Source organism: Botrytis fragariae (assembly GCF_013461495.1).
Source record: "Botrytis fragariae strain BVB16 chromosome Unknown tig00000251, whole genome shotgun sequence".
Lineage (NCBI taxonomy): Eukaryota > Fungi > Ascomycota > Leotiomycetes > Helotiales > Sclerotiniaceae > Botrytis > Botrytis fragariae.
The window spans coordinates 718,804-741,123 of NW_023501003.1; the positions used below are offsets into that span (position 1 = coordinate 718,804).

The 22,320-nt window shown below is 32.8% G+C and overlaps 5 protein-coding genes across 5 annotated transcripts; 1 reads left to right on the forward strand and 4 right to left on the reverse strand.

Annotated features, from left to right (window-relative positions):
• Nucleotides 1–2,246: 2,246 nt before the first annotated feature.
• Nucleotides 2,247–2,441, reverse strand: Bfra_011797 (uncharacterized protein; the record flags this gene model as incomplete). The annotated part of the gene is given in 2 exon segments (XM_037342123.1): nucleotides 2,247–2,341; nucleotides 2,354–2,441. 2 exon segments carry the CDS (start codon nucleotides 2,439–2,441, stop codon nucleotides 2,247–2,249), a joined length of 183 nt encoding a protein of 60 aa, XP_037188203.1.
• Nucleotides 2,442–4,995: 2,554 nt separating this feature from the next.
• On the reverse strand, nucleotides 4,996–6,361 carry Bfra_011798 (uncharacterized protein; the record flags this gene model as incomplete). The annotated part of the gene is made up of 3 exons (XM_037342124.1): nucleotides 4,996–5,279; nucleotides 5,348–5,542; nucleotides 5,599–6,361. 3 exons carry the CDS (start codon nucleotides 6,359–6,361, stop codon nucleotides 4,996–4,998), a joined length of 1,242 nt encoding a protein of 413 aa, XP_037188204.1.
• A 2,369-nt stretch (nucleotides 6,362–8,730) lies between these two features.
• Nucleotides 8,731–10,698, reverse strand: Bfra_011799 (putative protease s8 tripeptidyl peptidase protein; the record flags this gene model as incomplete). Its single annotated transcript, XM_037342125.1, has 7 exons — nucleotides 8,731–8,803; nucleotides 8,888–9,062; nucleotides 9,200–9,537; nucleotides 9,599–9,739; nucleotides 9,795–9,991; nucleotides 10,083–10,613; nucleotides 10,666–10,698. 7 exons carry the CDS (start codon nucleotides 10,696–10,698, stop codon nucleotides 8,731–8,733), a joined length of 1,488 nt encoding a protein of 495 aa, XP_037188205.1.
• A 137-nt stretch (nucleotides 10,699–10,835) lies between these two features.
• Bfra_011800sa (putative abc transporter protein) lies at nucleotides 10,836–14,451 on the forward strand (the record flags this gene model as incomplete). The annotated part of the gene is made up of 10 exons (XM_037342126.1): nucleotides 10,836–11,010; nucleotides 11,068–11,741; nucleotides 11,868–12,030; nucleotides 12,079–12,426; nucleotides 12,482–12,605; nucleotides 12,790–12,840; nucleotides 12,893–12,957; nucleotides 13,011–13,626; nucleotides 13,682–14,152; nucleotides 14,223–14,451. 10 exons carry the CDS (start codon nucleotides 10,836–10,838, stop codon nucleotides 14,449–14,451), a joined length of 2,916 nt encoding a protein of 971 aa, XP_037188206.1.
• A 353-nt stretch (nucleotides 14,452–14,804) lies between these two features.
• On the reverse strand, nucleotides 14,805–15,434 carry Bfra_011801sa (putative nad-p-binding protein; the record flags this gene model as incomplete). The annotated part of the gene is made up of 1 exon (XM_037342127.1): nucleotides 14,805–15,434. One exon carries the CDS (start codon nucleotides 15,432–15,434, stop codon nucleotides 14,805–14,807), a length of 630 nt encoding a protein of 209 aa, XP_037188207.1.
• Nucleotides 15,435–22,320: the final 6,886 nt, after the last annotated feature.

Here is a 22,320-nt window from a genome sequence, read left to right on the forward strand (position 1 = left end):
AATTAGTTGAGTAATTTGTAATATTATTAATTAATATTGATTTGAGAAGGATACGGAAGATGTAGTACCTATAAATGTAGATCCTAAATGTCTATATTGTATTCTGTTTAAAGAGCTAGCTATATACAGGAAGTAGTAGGTCTTATATAGATCTACTAAAAGAACTAGTCTCTTTCGCTTTTGTTTAGGGCTTGTAATACAGTAGCTAATGAATTGAAACTATTCACTGTATGATCAACGTTCATATAATTTAGTTCAGTAATATTATTTACTGTTTTTATAGTTATTTATAATATCATCTCTTTTATTATAAAGTTTTCTAGTTTATTAGTAATAATAATATATATTCTTTTGATAACTATATGATATTATTCAACCACACCAATTAACCAATAAGCTTTAATTAGGACACTCTTTATTCTTATTAATATAATTGTTATATATTATATAAATTTCTTATTAACAAAGTTCTTTTTAGTATTATATATAATATAATTTAATGGATTAGTATATGTATTTATTCAGTATTTTTGGAATATATCGAAAATATATTTTATAATAATATTATCTAATTATTATATAATTTGAAATCGAATACCTTTATTAATAATATATAGGATAAAGTAAATATTAATATACATCACATCAATTATAATTAAATAATTAAAATTAATATTATCTTATAGATTAAACTTGAATTGTTTAGATAATTTGCTATACTTTTAGTAATATTAATAAAACTTTGTAAATTTATTAATCTCAACTTATAATATATTATTATAATTAGTATATTACAATATTCACAAAAACCTATATACTGATAGGTGGCTAAAATAACAATATAGATATTGTAGTTTTGTCTTAATAAGGTAGTACTCGTAATTGTTGATAATTTATTGAATAAATTGTTATATATTTATATGCTATAGAAAAACTATATACTTATTGTAGTGAATATATAGATAACTATCTCCTATCTTATATACAATAACTATGTCAACAATATTGTTATAATATATTCTAAGCTTATCTATATTGTTAAGTAATAATAAAAATAGTATTTCTACATTTATAATATAAAATTCAACAATTTCTGATAATAAATTGAATAGAATTGATTTAATTAACTCAACTTTTCCAATTCCAAATATTATATTTACGACTTCTGTTTTGCTTGTATTCAACAATATATCTTCAACAATTGTTTTATATACTAAATATTGTTTATAGCCTATTATAAACTATTGTATTACAATAATATCAATAATAACTCTTTAGAATTCTTTTGTATTATATTTGTTAATATATATTATATTTTTATTATAAATTTAATATATTAAAGTATGTATAAAAATCTTATTAATTAAATTTATAATAATCTCTTTCCCATTGACAGATCTATTATAAATAATAAAACTTAAATATGATTTATATATAGATGAGTTCTGGAATTCGAATTGTGTAAAATATATTGTTACCTCACTGTTTATATTTAGATCGGATTCTTTATCATTCTAAATAGATTCTTTATATTCAATAAGAAATTACTTAAAGCTTTTCTTAAAACTATTATTAATATTCTTAAATTACTCCTTATACTTTTTTCATAATTTATTATATTTTTTTTTATTGTGCTGAGTTAACCAGTAATTTTCTTTTTTATAAACAAAACATTTCTTTTTTATTTATAATTTAAACAAATATCAATTGCTGTATCCAAAACCTTTATTTTGATTATATTCTTTTTGGTCATATTAATATTTGCAATTAATATAAAATATTATAACCTCATTTGGGTGGGTTTGTTCTTATGTTATAATAACTAATTAAAGCTTTTTGAGAAGACTTGGGATATCTTTAGTAAAACAAAAACAAATTAAAGAGTATACTTGCATTGGTGTATATGCGTTAATAATCTTTTAATAAAATAATTTATTTGTTTTTATTGCTAAACTGAATCCTTTATATAAATAGTGAAATTGCGTAATTATTAATTATAAGTATTGATTTATCGATTTGCTATTATTATCTGGGTTTTCTATTATACTCTTAAATATAATACTTTTTTATTGTTGTATAAGGTTATATTTATATTCTGGATCTTCAAATATAATTTCTATTATCTTGCATATTCTCTCCATCATTAATAATATACTACCCAGATTCGTATAATAGAAGTCGAGTGCGATTTTGATAAGTATAGTAGGAAATGCTTTAAATAGTAAATACTCTAGCAGATTGATGTGTTAATAGTTGTTGAGAAATATTGAGTATTTATAAACAAAATTGTTATTTTGCCCACTGTATTTGTTGGCTTTTTTATAAAGTTTTATAAGGTTTTCTAATATTTAACCGATATTAATAACTCTTAATAATTGAATAAATAGAACTTCTAGAATACCATAATTATATTCTGGGTTATCTTTACCTCCACCTCCCATATCATTTTTTTCTCTATTTTTATTATTCTTATTATAATCTCTTTATAGGAAATCATTTTCTCTACCTCCATTATTGTTTCTTTCTTTTTCTTTGTCTTTACTTGAATTACTATTATTACCAAATGGACCTTTATTTGGTTAATTACTTCTTCTTAGTGGAATCTCAGTATTGTTAATATAATACTATTCCTATAGCAATAACAATAATTATAATAATAATAGATTAAATTGATAAAAAGGTGATTTTAGTTATAATTAATTAGAATTGAATCATTGAATAAATAATCCTAATTATAAATCAAAATTGAATCGAATAGGTTGAACAGATATTAGCTTTATTAGACTATAGAATTAGTATACAGTTGATTTATTGGATTTAGTCTCTTCTTGGAAATTAGATTTATACTAAGGATATTCAAAGTGATGAAATAATTATACTTCTAGTTTTGATAATATCTTTTATTTAATATTAATATTTTTACCCTTATTAATTAAAGATATTTTCCATAAAGTAATAAATAGCTTTAATATAATATATTAATTAAAACCTAAAGATCCAGATTAACCAAATTGATTATTCATTTAGGATATTTCAAGGTCTTAAAATAATATATATAGGTTTTCATTTGTAATTCTTTATTGCATACTTTTCAATTGAAATATAAAGCCTTTTTCCAAGAGTACTTTAATAATCTTTTATTTTATTTATTCTTTATAATTTAATTAAATTATATCAATTAAAACAGTATAAACTAATCGAGTTGTACAGATAACATACTTAGTAATAAATAATTCATATGAGCATAGCTTATATTTGAGTTTATATAAAAGACATATACTGACTACTTAAAAATACTCTAATATAAAATGTTCAAATACTATAAAATAATCTGATTATAATTTCTAATCGAAATATATTAATTATTGATATTTGTATAATTTGAATTTATAGAAGTCTCTGATTTTCTTTATATTAAGATTCTCTCTAATATTAAGTGAATAGTTTTTCTATTTTTTAGCTAATTTTTCAAATATATTAATTATAATAATTAATAATATATTTGATTTATTTATACTTATGTTTTTGTAAAAGATATAATCTTTTAATTGAAGAGATTTCGGAAATTGTTTTACCATATTAATGGATAGCAGATAGGTAATAAAATAATTTTATATTTGTTGTTTAAAATATCACTAAACTCAAGCTAATACTACTAATCTCTATTCTTTAATATATATTACAAAGAAGAATCGAATATAAACTAAAGTTAATTTGAGAGTTATTACCACATTACTAACTTCTCTCAATAGTATTAGTATCAAATTATATTGGATTAATACTTATATAAAAACTGCCGCCACATTACCGATGGTTTTTATTTATATAAGGATAGATATCAAATCATATTGAAATAATATGAGAGCTTATGCTTCTTCAAAGAAATACCAATCTTAATCACAAATATACATTATATTTGAAATTAAGGTGCTAGACTTTTGATTTATAATATCATTGATTAATATTAATATCACCATAGGGATGGTGAAGTCAATATAATACTATAATTTATATTATTGTAATATTACTTGAGGTTCTAAAAGCTAGGGCTATGAAATGTATATGTTATAATGCCGAGGCACTAGTGCAAGCGCTAGTGCGGTCACATGATCCCTGTCCCGACAATTATATTATTTGTTAAACCGTGTATGAACTAGTTTATATATCATATTTAAAAAAAAATTCAAAATAATAACTTTATAGTTTTTAGTAAAGAATTAATAAATAATTCTTTATTTAATATTATAATAGAATTATATTATATATAAAGATTTATAAAGAAATTTTTTTTCTTATATTTTTAGACTTTTATAATTCTTATAATAATAATATACTATTTTTTATTTATTATTAGTCTCTTGAATATTATAATAATATGAAGTGATTTAAATAATATTATATTAAATAATGTATAATAATATTATTTTATTAGAATAAAACCATTAAAAGGAATATTAGTATTACTAAAGTTAATATAAGAATTATATGAAAAAAGATTATATTTATTAGAGTAGATAATAGTAATAAATCAAGTAGATATTATATAATACAAAGACTTTTTATTAATTTCTTTAAATTATAAAAATTCTATAATTTATAATTATTTACAAATTAATATTGACTTGAGATAAATTTATAGAACCTAATTACATACTTCTACTATTCTTTTAAAACTTAATTATAACAAGATTACTATTAGAATTCTAGAATAAAGTTATTTCTATAATATATATTATAGAAATAAAATAAATATTAAATTAATTATTAATAATAGTGTTATTAGTCTAATCAAAATATTCATAAATTTAACTTTAAATATTAGTTATTGTATAAAAGTTACTATATTAAAGTCTTATAGTGATGCTGTGAGTACGGATCTCATCACGTGTTTTCCAACAAATATAGAGACGATAGTAAAGACGGAAAGTATTATTATTCGTATCGAAAATATTACAACTATATAGCTCAAATTAGAGTTGTATAAACATGTCTTTTTCAGATAGTATTCCTTAAAACCCATTTAGATCCTCTCTTGGCATATGTAATATAAATATTCGCCATACAATCTGTCTTGATTTCGTTAAATTTAGTTATGTCTCCACAAGACACTGCCCCGCCAAGATCTGAGAAGACTTGCTCACAATCTTTCTCCAAGTACAAGTCGATCTCTAACACCCAACGTATGAAGGCAGCCAATTGCTTTTCAAGATATCCCGGAATTTCGCTTCGAGGTTTGGCGAACCGAACTCTGGAAGTCTGACGATCTAAGCAGGATTTATCTAGGTGACATAATTAGTAGTACTTGAGGGATCTTGGGAGAAAAAGGGGTACAAAACGAAACGCTCACCAGAATTAAGCATACTAGCACTATTAACATTCTTCAGGTTACCTAGAATAGCATCGGAAGATATCTTGTTGTATTTGCGCTTCCGCCCCACAGACAATTCTTCATCAGTTTCGGTATCCACAAGCTGTTGATCGAGATCATGGGAAGATAGATCTTTGCCAGAGACTCTACTAGATTCATATAGTCGATCACTATCTTTATTATTGGGATGTCAGCGCTATTGCTCACTGCTAAGCCGACTGCTGAATCACCTTTGTGTTCTAATCCAGCACCCTGACATTCACTGGTATATAGCGGTGGAGCGTCCGAGTTATGCTTTACGCTATGAATGTTGCTTTTATGTTTCGCCGGGTTCTCCTGTCTCACAAATTGATTGAAATTCGTCCATTTGTCGCATACCATACCATGTTTATATACACTCTGGGTCGTAAAGTCACCTGTAAAGGTTCCCTTGCGTATTCGATCGATCCTTTTCCAAATATTCGTAAGAAGCGATTCTTCAAGTGATGTATATACCCAGAATTGCTTAGCCTGTGAAAGGGACTCCATGCTAGCCAATAGTTGTAAGACATTATCCGACGCAGGGGTAAAGGCATGCTTCTCGGTGGGAGGCATGAACACTGTGCCATGATTGTGGAGCTGAAAGCATATACGGGAAACAGAGGCATAATCGGAACATATGCCAGCCTCTCGAATAGCAGCGCTAGTGTCGGGAGAACAATCAGAGTTTGGAGTCTCTAACGAGAGACATGGTGTATCATTCTCATTGTTGACAAGCAACCTAGCTTGGATTACGAAGTAGAGCAATTTCTTACGTATCGTAGATGATTCAGGGCTCGCTGTAACTCCGACTGTTACTGTAAACCAGAAGAGCAATTTGGGACATGCGTGCGTGCCGAGGTGTATATTCATTCGAAGATTTTGAATTCGTGTGCCAATATAGCTGTATTGTCCAGCATCGACCCATTTAATAACTACAGGTATCTCTGTACAGCCGAACGTTGGAGAAGCCATAGCGGCCTGTTAAACTGTATTGAAGATGGGACACCTGCAAAGACAATTGTTAGCGCTATTCTGATAGGTAGTAAAGTGTAACCAATATGAGCAGGATAAAAAGCCTTAGAATACTATCCTCAACAATATATTCGTCTAGAAACCATGCTCGTTGTAGGGAGAAGATACTTAGTCTCCTTGCTTCAGGTGACATTTGACCAGCCTACAAGAGATGATACTTAGCCGTCCTAGAAGAGGAGCTTCAGGATCCGCCTGCTACAGGTGACATCTGACCAGCCTACAAGAGGTGGTACCTAGCCATCCTAGAAGAGGAGTCTCGAGATCCGCCTGCTACAGGTGACATCTGACCAGCCTACAAGAGGTGGTACCTAGCCATCCTAGAAGAGGAGTCTCGAGATCCGCCTGCTACAGGTGACATCTGACCAGCCTACAAGAGGTGGTACCTAGCCATCCTAGAAGAGGAGTCTCAAGAACCGCCTACCTACAGGTGAAGAACGCAACCACCGCCAGTGCTGTTGTACTCGTAAAGTCGTAACAAATATTGTGCGATAGAAATAGACTATATGACGATGATAGAGAACTATACTGTTATAGTTGTAATCGATATTTTGCGATGGAGATTGATATAGAAATGGCGATGGAAAGACTGTGTTCTGTATAATTGTGATAAATGTTGCGTAATTACCGACGTTGACCTGTCGTGGAAAGAAAGTTTGCCTTATCTCCAAATCACGTGATCCTGTAGTAAAGAGTGTGAAACTAGGCTGAAAATAGTATAGATCCATAGACATTTGGTTAATGCAATAAATGCCAAGATTTCCGTGAATGCTCCTCGTGAAAGATGACTGACATATAAATTGATGCCTAGAAGAAACAGCTGGTATGTGCGGCTATCAAACACTAATAGTTCGCAGATCAAAATCAGATATACGTACCCAGGATTAGATATGTGTATCCAGCACCAGATGTGCGCAGTTTAAAGAAAATTGCACTTTTATAAAAACCATATCAGGTTTCATCGAATTCCAAGCTTACAGTCCGAAAAAGATTAGCAAATATTCAGTTGTCGACTATCATGTGGATTACCTCGACATCCTCACACAAACGATTTCGTAGGAGCTAATCAATAAACTATCCTTACTCCAAACGACCTTTTTCATTCTACTCTAAAACCGGCTAGCTACCCGATTGATTTAGACATCTGGTTTTCCCTTCCCGATTTCGTCGTCCTTTCTAAGAATTGTTCCAAGAATGCATTTCACTTGCCTTCAACGACCTGTACACTGTCATACAACTCAGGTTGATATAGATATTTTTCGCAACCTTGAGTCTAACTGAATCAAGCAAGGCACCCCACATTGCCTCTGTTCGCTCAATAGAGGCAAAACATGCTATCATTGAAATATCAATTTGGGTCATCTTCCAGTTGACATTGGAGTCAAGGAGAATCTTTTCATCAATGAGAACAACTGATTCCTTGCCCATTGCTGGGACAATGTTGCTCAAAATAGAGCGGCATTCTCCATCTTGAAAGTCGTGGAATACACTTCGAATGCAGTAATATTTGGCATCTACGGCGGTGGACTAACTAGAATTCCTGAGCAAACCCCGCAATCATACATACTTTTGACGGGCTGAGGGGTATTGATGTCATGGACTGTAGTCTCAAGAGCAGGCTTCTCCTCGGCTGCATACGTATCGTGTGGCTGGTCCTATCTAGATCGCAGGGTGCTGTCTTTGGGAAGTGCTTGCAAGATAATTTGCCCTTCAATACTGGCAGTCTTGGCCTTCAATTCATCTGAAGGGGACCCAACATTGCCACATATATTGACTAAAAGCACATCTTCACCACTTCTTGACTTCCAGCCACCCACTTCTCTCCCTAGGCGCCCCGACCTTCAGACTAAGAGCGGGGTTATTTTTACCCTTCTACGGAAGTAGAGAGGGGATCACGGAGTTACACGAAATCAATTCACTTTGAGAGATATTGGGGGGTTTTAAATAGAATCGGCTCTAAACAATGAGTAAACAACATGGTTGCTTGTTCCAAACATCTAAGAATGAGTGTTCAGTGAAGCTTTTCCGACCAACAGTGTAGAGTTCTTAGTCGACTACTCTTGACAGACTCAGCCAAAATCAGCGGTGTGAATTTCCGTGAGCCAATTGGGCCATTCACAAGCTGTTACGACGTGGGAGATACAGGTTAGAAGAATACGAGTTGAGAAACTTTTGAGGCAGTGCTAGAAAGTTGATAAGTGGAGAGAGTTTGATGGAATGATCAATCCATGTTTTTCTATTACTTAAAATAAAATTTTGTTGATTGATAACTACTTGCTTTTCCCATCGTGCTCCTCCTTCTCAGTAGATCCTTAATCTAAAGCCAGGAAGTATGCGAGCATCTTAGGAAAGTTCGGTGTTCCAAGACCAGAGACTGGATCCCACCTATAGGGACAGACAGGTAATTAGTAATGTAATGAGTGAGTAGAAGTCTCACACACATAGAGGGAAACATTTAAATTCGCTTACCATCGAGCAGTATAAAACCCTTCCGTGCCACAGCCAGGATTGGCGCCGTTAGTAACGTCATTTAGAACGCCGGGATTTGCATACAAAGCTGGAGCGATAAATCCAAGCCGACCTTTACCGATTGCCATACGAGCTTCCACGAGGCGATTGACGATGGACGCAAAGATTGGTGTACCTGGGTTGAATATAAAGTTAACACGGCGAACTTTGATTCCAACAATTGCATGAAACAATCAGTCCGTATGTGCTTGTATAGCTAGCCAAGCTGAAAAATAAGGGGGTGAGACAAATAGTGAGAAATCGAAGACGTACTACCACTTGTAACACCCTCCAAAGCGAATGTGCCATTAGCCCAGACAGCGATGTTGTCTCCATTAGCGGCAACGTCAGGGTATCCTCGACCACTGCTGTTGTATGCACCGCTGGTGGTATTTAGATTTGCTTCACCAGAATAAGAAGCATATGGCAGGTTGATAGTTTCGAAATATCTCGCAACGGCTGCCGCTTGATACTGGGGAACAGGGTAAATATTACTGAAGCCACCCCCAGAGGCAAAACAAGTCGATGGATCATTCGCGGCACTCTCAGTCTCGAACGCTGTATGGCCTGGGTAGACCTTTGTAGCACCGACATTGGTAATCCAGGGGCAACTGTTCCATAAAAAGATATGAGACGAGTATAATTTTGCAGCAGAGTAAAATAGATGCTTACGTGTTGGGTAAAGCAGGGCTAAATATCTTACCTTCGGGTCCAAGGCAACCATTGGTACTATCGTCGCCTGCTGGTCTGCCGACACCCGCATCGCCAGAGGCCACGAGGACGGTGATCCCTTGCAAGCCTAGTTTGAGACATCTATGCAATGATGGTCAGCAGACCGAACCCTACCAGATGTATGATCGATACTCACTCATTGCATTGGCGCTTCTGGTACGCAACGGGTAGATCGTCCTCCTGAAGTCCATAGGAAATGGAAATAACATTTGTCGGCTCGTACACACCACACATCAAGGTCCCGTTATAGCCACCGCTATTGGAATCCAGATGTATGGGATCTAGGTCTGGGTCGTCCCCACATTCTCCATAAGCACAATATGTGCAGTAAGACTATGACGGCCAGCGTTAGTTTATACGATTCTCATTCTTTCTCCGCCCACTTTGTTTTCGGACGACGGTCAAGGAATTCTAGACAACTTACCCCATCTAGGGCATCCAGGAAGGTATTGAAAACCCCACTATCGTAGGAAGAGTTCTCGATGTAGTAAGTGTCGTCAGTCGGGAAGAGTGTAATCTTCTGTGGGTAAACGATCGGGTAGGCAAGCTCCACATCGAGACTAAATTCCCCTGCTACATAGGGATTAGATGCAGCAAGCAATGCCTGGTCAACGAAAGAGACGTTGGGTTGTGTGTTTTGAGGAATACTCAGAGAGAAGTTCTGGTAAAAGAGATTGAGGTCTTCTTTCACATCGTAGTATCCCTCCTCGAAAATTCCTAGTGCATTTTTGGCATTCACGACAGATGGCGCAGCGGGAATCTGGTAGAGAGCCTTGATATAGTCCGGGGTAATAACTTGGTCACAGTGCGCCAAGTCACCATTGGGGTGCCATTGAGCAGTTTGGCCGGAATTTTCAAAACGCTGAATCTTTCCCCTTCCCGCAGCAACTCGAATTCCGGGATGTATGTAATCGATATGTTGCTGAATAGCTTCTGGAACATGGTATCTGTAAAGCTTGCCATTAGTAATTATTTCAGGCTACCATCGCCATCTGGATTTTAGAGACACGTCTCGGGGCAATTTGCGTGGCACCTGTCATTTTTATTCTGAGTGAGTTCGATGATCACTCAATCAGCGCATGTTACAGCAATGTGAATACTAATGATCGTGTTCTTAGTTCTGGCATACGCATCTAGTCAAGTTGCTAAGAAAATCCGGCCGCGCCAGCGACAATGGATGCAAGCAGTTCAGAAACGTGTGGCTTACACCTCGGACGTTCTTGGCTTGATTAAGGGTATGAAGATGCTTGGTCTCACCAATATGATCACTGGGAACGTTCAAGATCTGAGAGAAAAAGAGTTGCAAAAGTCGAAGCGTTTTCGATATGTACAGATCGTCAATATCACCCTCGGTATGTTCTCTTCCTCTTTCTAGGCTGTCGGACTTATATTAACTATTGCTTCTCAAGGAAATGCGGCAAACATGCTGTCTCCCGTCGTCACCTTCATTGGCTATGGCATTATTGCGAAGTATTCGTCTGGTAAGGCACCAAGTGCCGCAACCATCTTCTCGTCGTTGTCTCTGCTGTCGATGTTGATCAGTCCGGTGAATGAGCTAGTCTCAGCCATTCCCAATCTAGCCTCCACGTTAGAGTGTTGCAATCGTATTCAACAGTACACGGAAGGCAAGAAACAGGTCGACTTCAGACGCCTGACCCGTGAGCCCAGAGTTTCTGATGTTGAAACTGATAGGGAGCCGAAATACGAGAAATCCGAAAGCGGCACCAGCATCATTGAACTTGGGCAGGTCAATGCAGGCTGGTCTCCAGAGAAGACCGTCCTCCACGACCTCTCCGTGCAGATCACTGCGGGCACACTAACCATCGTTATCGGGCCCGTTGGATGCGGAAAATCCACTTTACTCCAGATCTTGCTAGGCGAAGGGATCCTGCACAGCGGCTTAGTAAACCTGTCGACAGATGATATTGCATATTGTGATCAGACGCCTTTCTTAACGAACCAAAGTATCCGACAGAACATCGTTGGCAACTTGGATTATGATCAGGAATGGTATATCTCTTGTTTGCGGGCATGTGCCTTGGACGTTGATATTCGCCAGTTTCCAGACGGCGATAATGGCCGAGTAGGAAGTAAAGGTATTTCATTGAGTGGCGGGTAGAAACAACGCTTGGTATGTGTAAACGTGTCTGTTTTCTGGAGTTATCTTTCTTTATTAATTAAAAACAATCTAATTTGTGTTCCCACCCAGACCGTCGCTAGAGCCGTCTACGCCCGGAAGAAGATTATCCTGATGGACGATTGCCTCAGCGGGCTGGACTCGGAAACGGAACGGCATTGCTTTCACCAACTGTTAAGTCAAGATGGGTTAATACGACACACTGGTGCTACTATTGTGCTGGTTACTCATGCCGGTAAAGCTCCATCTAATTTTCATTGAGGATCACTGCTGACAGATGCAGTCAAATGGCTCCCGTATTCAGATCAGATCCTCGTTCTCAGCCCAGACAGTCGCCTATTACAGTTCGGCACATACCAATCTCTCACATCAGTACCCGGACATCTTCATAATCTCAACTTGAAAAAAAACGGATTCGAGAACGCAAGTTCCATTACAAAGCTGGATATCAATTCAAGTACATCAGATTCTCCAATACCTGACGAAAAGAAGGATAAGCAGGAAGCAGGTGAAAGTCGCGGACGTCGAGATCCCCGTAATCTTTTATACTACATTAACACTTTGGGCAAACCAGCTTTTGGCTTATTTCTACTTTTCACCACCATACAGTGTAGTTTTATAGCACTACAGCGTAATTAGGCAGACCCTTTATTAGCTATTCAAGTCATTGACTGATAGATTTGCAGCACTGTGGCTCAGCTGGTGGGTCGACGCCAATACGACGAGGCCGGAAACTGATCTAGGAAAATGGCTGGGCGTCTATGCTGTCTTTGGGATCCTGGCGCTAGCTTTTCTCGGGATCGCTGCAGGGTAAGAGCCAACTGAGTTTTTGCTCGTTTACGGTGCAGTTTGCAGCTTACACGCGTTCAGGCACTATTTGATATCACTGGTTCCCAGCTCCGCGAGTAGATTGCACTACTCAATTCTGAGAGCTACAATGAGGTCGGGACTCTGGAACTCTTTTGCGTCAATCTATGCTGACCTGGATACCTAGGGCTCCCATGACTTTTATCTCGGCCACGGACTCGGGATCTCTCTTGAACCGGTGAGTTTAACCGTTTCAGTCAATAGAAGAAAGCGTCGTGCCTCGCGAACAGGTTCACTCAGGATATGACCCTAATGGATATGCAATTACCAATGTCCCTTTTGCTTTCCACCGAAGGTATGTTGCCGCCATCTCCTCTCTATCACGCTTTTATTACTAAAGATGTACAGGAATTGGCAAAACCATCGCCGGAGCAATCCTGACTTGCGTCTCCTCAGGCTATATGGCCCTGTGTCTGCATTTCTTAGGAGTGGCGCTCTTCTATCTTCAAAAGTTCTACCTTCGGACCTCCCGGCAGATGCGGCTACTCGACCTCGAAGCCAAATCCCCGCTCTATACGCATCTCACTGAGACCTTGGACGGGGTGCGGACCATACGTGCATTCAAATGGAAGGGGTACGTCCTTAACCAAAACTTTGGACTGCTCGATCTTGCGCAACGACCATTCTATCTGCTTTTGTGCCTGCAGAACTGGTTAAATCTCGTGCTAGATGTTGTCGTCGCTTGTTTGGCTATCATCCTCATTGCTTTAGCCGTGACACTGCGGCATTCGATGAACAGCAGTCTGCTAGGAGTTGCGATGGTTAGTATTGTGAGTTTCAGTCAAACGCTATCATCTTTCGTGAATGACTGGACTAGTATCGAGACGTCTTTGGGGGCTATTGCGAGAACACGGCGATTTGTCGCAGAAACTCCGGCAGAACTGTCCGACGGAGCAGCAGTCGTCTCTGTAGAATGGCCTTCGGACACTTCTATCGAGTTCAAAGATGTCTCTGCTTCATATCAGTACGTGTATCCCTAATTGCCTTTATCAACGATATATTACTGGCAACGGTCAAAGGGTCTCCGGTCCCGAGGTCGTACAGAAGATTAATCTGATCATCGAGGCTGGGCAGCGGGTCGCGATTTGTGGCCGCACGGGTTCGGGCAAATCCACTCTCGTCGCACTTCTCCTACGCCTGCTAGACCCCAAGTCTGGCGCCGTGTTCATTGGGCACGACGACATCTCTTCGTTTTCCCCAGAAACAGTCCGCGGGCGCATCAACTCGCTGCCACAGGACCCGTGGTTTCTGCCGGGGGGACATGAAACTGTGCGTTCCAACTTGGACCCTCTAAGCGAAGCCACAGAATCCCAGATCCAAGTTGCATTGGAAAAAGTCGGATTGACAGAGCAGACCCGGAGGATGGGCGGCCATGATGCAGAAATGCGTGGAAGTCACCTGTCCGCTGGACAAAGACAATTGTTCTGTTTGGCGAGGGCCATGCTGATGCGGAGAAGTAAAATCTTGCTGCTGGATGAGGCAACAAGCAGGTACTCCACTACTGTCCCCCTTCTCGAGAATTGTATGAAGATAATACTAATGACTACTGTGATGAACCAGTGTCGATGTACCTACGGAGGAGGTCATGATGTCCCTCTTGCGGACCGAGTTTCAAGGCTGGACTATCATAGCAATCGTCCATCGGCTAAAGAGCATCCAGGACTTTGATCGCGTGGTGGTGCTGGATCAGGGCCGGGTTGTCGAATTTGAAAGTCCGACGGCGCTACTTGCGGATGAGGGCTCGGCTTTTGCGAAGCTGTATAGGAATGAGGGGTGGCAGTCATCTTAGAAGATGGAAGCAAGGATCATCGGTTCAAGTGACTCTTATATAGCCACTGTGTAACTCGTATATAGCCACTGTGTAAATCGAGATCTGAGACTCTGAGATTGATTCATGTAAGATGAAGGTAGATGAGAAATATCGACAAATGTATGTTTGAAAGCTAGCTACTATTTCATTCTAGGTACAAAGTAGAACTAAAGGAGAACAAGCCTCTTCATGAGGATTCACTAAAATCAACGAGGAATCTATCCATGTCTTGCAGTGGTGAAGTGATACATGCAACTCGGGAAATATCCGTTTTGAGAGCTTATCAGAAGCTATTCTCTGCTATTCTCTCATTTTCTAAAGGATCTCACGTCTTATAGAACCAACCTGACCCTCAATTTATTTCCCTCCATAATCTCGTCCTTCCGAGACATGATCTCTTCCATGTCCCAATTGGCGCTTATATATCGCCCATTGAGCCATTCCTGCTTTCCTCGGGTCAACCATACGATCGTATCGGCCGCCAACTCAGGCGCATCGACCAAATTCGCATGAGACTGGGCAGGTAAGGCCTTGATGAGTCCAGTGTCGACGGCTCCAGGATCAACGACTATTGCCACAACTCCTTGTCCCCCGTACTCGACGCTGGTGAATTCCGTCAAACGACATATCGCCATTTTCCCCATCTGGTAGGCCGAAGCACCCGCCCGGCAGAGGTGCGTCCCGATCGAGTTGATATTGATAATTGTCTTCTGGCCACCTCTGAGGAGTAGCGGAAGGAAGGCTCGCATCATCAGATATTTCCCCTTCACATTGACCTCCCAAGTCGCCCACCAAGAAGTGGGATCCGTGTCAGCGAGTGGAAACCAATTCTCGAGACGTCCGGCATTATTGACAAGAATATCGAGACGACCAAAGGATTGCTCTGTCTGAGCGAAGGCGGAGGCAACATTTTTCTCATCTGAAACATCCAGCGTGAGCTTCCCTGTGGTAGTAGAATCCATAGTTGACAAAATGATCCTTTTGTAATTACTATAAATTCTATAATATCTATATTATATATTGAATAAATTGTTTTTAAAGTATTAATATAATTAATCTAAATCTCTATATCTTACAAGATTTATTCTAATCAATAAGGTTTTAATAAAATTCTTGAATTTGAAAAGCTTTTAAGTTTTAGTTTAAGGCAATCATTTTTAGATCAAAATATCTATATATATTTAAATTAGATTGTTCTTTTGTTTATTCAGTATATTCTGTATTGTGTAATACAATGATAAAGCTTTTAATTAAAGAATAAATTGAAAGTAAATAGCAAGTAATAGGAATACTTCCCTTTAAACTTTTAGCTAATGTTTTCCATTTACTCTTTAGTTTTTATATTTACTCCTCTTCTCTTTTTAACTCTTATACTCGCATCTCTTCATTCACTTTATTTTCAATTCTAATCTTCAAAAATAATAAGACTATATAAAGCTCTTATTTTCTTTTTTCTTATTGAAATTCAATAATAAATAAATTACAAAAAAAATCAATTTGATTTATTAATAATAAAAAGCTTTATTTATTATTAACGAATATATATATTAATATTATAATATACGAAATAAAAATTTGTATAGGGGTTTATATTGAATTTCTTTTTGTCCGGAATATTAACTTTGCTATCACAGGGCTTGAGTACTTTGGGAGTCGGGTGACCAACTTTTGCTGCCTCCTCGAGAATCGCTTTCTCGACCGAGTCGAGGGACGAGCGAGCACCTATAGCAATGGCAGAGGCGCTTGCCTGGTCAAATGCAACAGCGCACGCACGACTAATACCTCGGGAGGCTCCGGTGATGAAAACAGCTCGATTCTTTTGTTCTTTGCAATTGGCAGCGGTGACCAGTGGATAAGTGTTGTAGTGTATTGCGGCTGTGTAAGCAGCCTCTGTTATTATACGAATTAATACTCTGCTACATCGACAAGATATCGAGAGGAATACTAGCTTGTAGAGGAAAAGAAATCTGAGGTTCTATTCAGGGCTGGGCACTGGGTAGGGTATACCCGGGGTAACCTGGGGTATAACCCAGTCGGTATTACACCTAGCTTTATCTTTATAGAATAGAATAATTACTTTATAGATTGTTTGAGTAATTAGAGTATTTATAGAGTATATAATATATATTAGGGATATTTAGGGGTATATTTGAGAGACTATAAATATTATAGAATAATAGTTTTTTGTTTAAATTTGTTGGAAATCACATGTGTAGCACGTATGTAGCATGTGCACACCACTATATAACTCCTTTTCCTAAGCCTCCCGGATATATAGTCCTAATATATATATTCAATATATTATTTTTTATATATAACTTGCTATCTATTTCTAATAGATTATGAGTGTCACATTATTATAAGCTTCATTTTATATCTCTATATCCCTTAAGTCTTGAGTTCTTATTTCTTTATAACTATTTCTATTTTTAATATTATAATAAACAAAACCACTATTGATACAATCCAAACAAAATAGGAAATATTAATCACTTTTAATGATTATAACTAAATAGATTTCTATAAAATTATTCGAATTATTATAATAATAGTATCTGCGTTATCTTTGTACATAGAGAAAAGTATAAGACTAACAAGCAATTAAACTGATATTACTAAATAGAATAGAAAAGCGGGAATTGTATTCTCTATTATTAATTTCTATATTATTTCTATATATTACTCTCAATTTATATCTATAATCGATATAGAAGATATTACAAGAACCTAAGCAAAACTCTTAATATTCAATAATAATATAAACCTTTAATATACTTAGAATCTCTGGTAATAATTCGCCTACAAGTAATTCGATTTTAAAATAAAAACGATTCAATTTTTTTTTAATTAACTTCTTAATTATCAATATAAATTATTTATAATAATACAACCTTTATTCGAAATAAAGATCTATTCTTATCTTTTGAATATACTATCAAATACAGAAATCTAATAGATATAGCGAAACTTTATTATATTATTAAATATAAATACTTGAGATATACTATATACTCTATAAGAAGCTAAGAGAATTCCTTGAGGTATAATAAGTTATTTAGTAATAACTAATATTATATAAGGAAATATAAGAAGAAGAGATAATAAAAGAGCTTAAGGAAGAGATAGAAAAGGATATACAGAATATTATGGAAATAGAAGAAAATATATATCTAAAAGAGATTATATTATCTTATTAAATTCTAATAAAACTATTAAGACTGAATCTTATATTTGCAAATTCTATAAGAAGAAAGAATATTAACAAAATGTTTATTAGGAGTATAATAAGACTAAAGAAATTTTATATAAAAAGACTAATAATAATAGTTTTGTGCAAATAGTTATAATAAATAAATATATTGATTCCTTTTATCCTTATATTATAATATATACTGAAATCCAAAATAATATATAGATTTTTAACTCAAAAGCCTTTTATTATTTTACTAACTCTATTGAAAATCTCTCTAATATTATATAATAGGGTATTTCATAAAAAATCAAAATTATGAATAATATATATTCTATAAGTATTATATACAGAATAATTATTATTAGAAACTTTATATTAAAAGATATTTAGTATATCAAGAACTTTCGGAATAATCAATTTATTTCAGTTAGAACACTTATTAAAATAAATCAAAAAGTTATTTTCAAAGAGAGTTTAATATTATACTAGAAAAATGATTAGTTAGAAATAATTATAATATATATTAATAGTAGTTATATTATTTAATAATTATTTATTTAATAAGTATATATAATAAATATAGATTTAGAAATAGAAGAGATTAATATAAATAATAATAAAACTGAGATTATATATTTATGCTTAGATTATCTCAATTATAATTAAATAGATAAGCTAAAGAAAGCTTCAAATAGATTATATTATATTAAAAGAAAGAAAAGTACTAATCAAAAAGCTTACGAGTCTTATTTTATAAAAAAAATAAATAAGCATTTCAATAAATATACAGCTATTTATATATTTATAAAACTATGATATTTATATATAAATCTATTAGAGATTTAAGAATCTTTTGAGAATAGAAACAGATACTTTATTATAATTATTGATAATATAATAAAAGGAATTTGGCTTAAATTTATAAAAGATAAATCTATAGAGATTATTATATTTATACTCATACAATATTTGCAATCGCCTGTATAACTATTGAAATGATTACAAATCAATTACATCTAAGGGCCTCATAGAAGGCTCCCCTATGCTGTTAGTGATGTACGCCCCTGGTGTGTTGAGCGGCTCCTCAATCCAAAAGGTAATCCCCTCTCAATCAAGTATTATTATTTTAGGGGCAAGTATTATTTCTTTATTAATTATAAGATTATTTATAAACTTTGCTTTTAATGTAATTAAGGATTAATTTGAAAGGATTGATAAAATAAAATAAAAGAAATAAGAAGTAATTGAAGTATTTGTAGTATTAGTGGATAAGCTTGTATAAGGCTTTCAGGGTTAATAATGTAGATTTGTAATGAATATTAAAGGGATGATTATTTTCATATTATTGGAAGTAGTAAAGATTATTTCTGATTAATGGATAGAGCTTATAACAAAGTATTTATGATTAGAAAGTAATAAGTAAAAGATTTATATTGATGTATTAAAAACTTGGATAGTATTTGAGGTAGAAAGTCTTATTAAGGCTTTCATCAATACAAAACACTCTATTTCTATTGAAGAAATGAATATTGAGTGTATAGAAGTATGCAGATTCAAAAGAAAAAATAATTAGATTGAAAAAACGATTCTTATAATAATTAATGGGGAAGTTTTATTTTCAAAGATAAATTTCTTTCTATTAAGATTTAGAATAAAAGAAATAGTTATTAAATTTATATTAGTAGAAATCTTTTTTTTTTAAAGGAATAATATAAGTTAAACTCTATGATGTAGTTTTAGTGTTAACCAGAAGAAAATCATGAAAGCAGATAACTTTAAGTGGGTATTTAAAACTCTTTATATAATAAGTATATGTAGATTAGAAAAATGGTTTATATATATAATCCCACAAATATCTTATAATTTTTATTATATTGAAGAAACTTCTATTCCTATATCTACTAAGTTTATTAAAAAAGAAATCACAATTCAAACCGGCAAGCAGTTAGTTAATTATCAATTAGTATATAGCAGGGTTAATTCGATTATTAAAAGAGCTATTTGGATTATTAGCTTTAATATTATAGTATTACAATTCCAACTATTCAATAATAATTTCTATTCGATTCTCCTAGATAAATCTTAGGAAATTCAATTTCATAATATTAGTTATTTAGGGTATTATAATTTCTTTATTTATAATAAAGTTTTATAATACTTGATATATAGTAAACTAAATACTAAGTATGAGGGTATATTTGTATATTAATAATATATTAGAGTAATTTAATATGCTAATTGTTATAAATCCTTTTGTATTAACTATTTCAATTACCCAGCTACTTTTAGGGTTTATACTAAATAATGGATTGTTCTGATTATAAAGGAATTAGCTATAATTAAAATTATTAATAAAAAAGACTATGAGATACTATACAAAGCAGATATAGATGAAATAGAATAAACCTTTGAATTATTTTTGTTTTTTATAATAATAATTACAGAAACCCTAATTACTTTGAGGGCAAGGATTATAGTATATAAAAATGAATATCTCAGTAAATGTTTATATAGATTTAATATAAATCTATCAATTATATTAATTATATTATATATATACTCAATTTATAACTAGAACTAACAGAATCTCAATATAGAAGTACTAACAAAAAAAGCTTTTATTCTAATAGATCTAGAAATAATTAATATAGAAAACTCTATAATAATTAATATTATATCTAAACTCTTTTTATAAATAATATAATTAATAAATATATTTAAAGGAATAAAGATTTTATTATTATTTGGATGAATATAGATTAGAGATATATAAATTATATTATATTATTATAATTAATAATTAAGGTTTAATTAAATATAATTTATTTATAAAAACTAAAATTATATTGAAATTTAATAATATAAAATTATAATGTATATAATTAATATTAGTTAATTAATAATTAGAATTTTTAAGGAAACTTGGAGGAGAATGAGTAAAACTTTCGAATTATAATATATATATGAAAGAATGTATATCTAAAAGTAAAGCAAATAAATTAATTTAAAAATAAAAATCTATTTTGAATATGAGTTAATAAATATTCAATCCTGAATATTTATAAAACTTTGTATATTTTAGATATTATTAATTATATTATATATTTAATTCTGAATGAGTGTATAATTATAAAAAGAGATTTTAATGTAAAGTATAAACTATAGAAATTGGGGATAATTATGGTTAATTAAGAGATATAGCTTATAATATAGGTAAACAAATAGGGCATAAAGTTTATAGATATCTTAGGTATATTTATTTATATAAGAGGGTATGTAATAGATTTGATCTTTTTTAATATATTATTTGCTTATATAGAGGTATTAGAAAAACTCTATTATAAATCTGATTATATTATTTAAATTATTAATTTAATGAATTATGGAATAATAGAGTGGGATTAGTATTATTATTGGATAAAAAAAGTAAATCTATCTAGATTAGATAAACTAATAATTAATTTATTAGTCTATTTTAATAATATAAATATTTAAATTACAATCAAAATCGAAACCCATATCAATAAACTTGTGAATGTGTTAAACAAATCGATTTGAGTAATTGGTAAAATTAATTGAAAGTTAGGGAAAGTCTTATTATAGTGGATGAATAAGTGTAGAGAAGTTTATTGAGTATATATAGAAGTATAGAGGGGAATGGATTTAGAAAGAAAGATTTATACTATATATCTTTTATAAAAAATAGTATGATAAGTTAAGAGATTCTATTAAATAATGTGTTTAAATGGGATTAAGGATGATAAAGAATTTTATTGAATTATGGGATGGCATAAATTGATTTCTGAAAACAATATAAAATTCTTTTCTTTAATAATTAGTGAATAAGAGATTTGTGATATAAGAGAGAAGGTGGATGCTCTATTTATAATAATTTTGGATTAGTTTAAGGTGGATAATAATCTATTAAACAATTTATTATATAATTAGATATATAAGGGGACTCTTTTCTAGAAAAGAATAATCTTGGTTGAAGAGGTAGAAAAGTATGTTATAGGAGCCTTGTATATGGTACCAGGAGTGAATCAAGCCATTGTGCGCCTCCTTAAGGTATACTAGTCAAGTATTAAATTACTAATCCATGAGATATTTGTATTATACCTAGTTCTAAACTATTATTCAGAAGAATAAAAGTTAATAGAGGTAGTAATGATTTTTAAGGTAGGTAAAAAAGACAAAATGTTATTGTGATTATGGCGATTAATAGTTTTGATTTTTTGTATTAAAAAGGGTTTTGAATGGTATATAGTTAGTTAAATATTTTAGATAATTTTAAAATATAAAATAATTAGTTTATAATATTGTAAAGTGTTCTTTAAAAGATTAGGGATAGATTTAGTAGTTGCTTTTATTTATAATACAGAGTTTATTTTAATAATTAATAATATAATTTCGATTATTATTATGGATGTATAAAAAGCTTTTGATGTTTTTTTGAAATATTGATTTTTGAATTGAATAATTAAATAAGGATGGTTGACTTTGCTATTCAAATTAATAAATTTATTCCTTACAAATAGAAAAGTCAGAATAAGATTTAAAAATATTATAATAGAGGCTTATCCAGTAGTATGTAGTATCTTTTAGGGATTCTTATTATTATTTATATTTTATATATTTTATCTTACTAAGTTTTT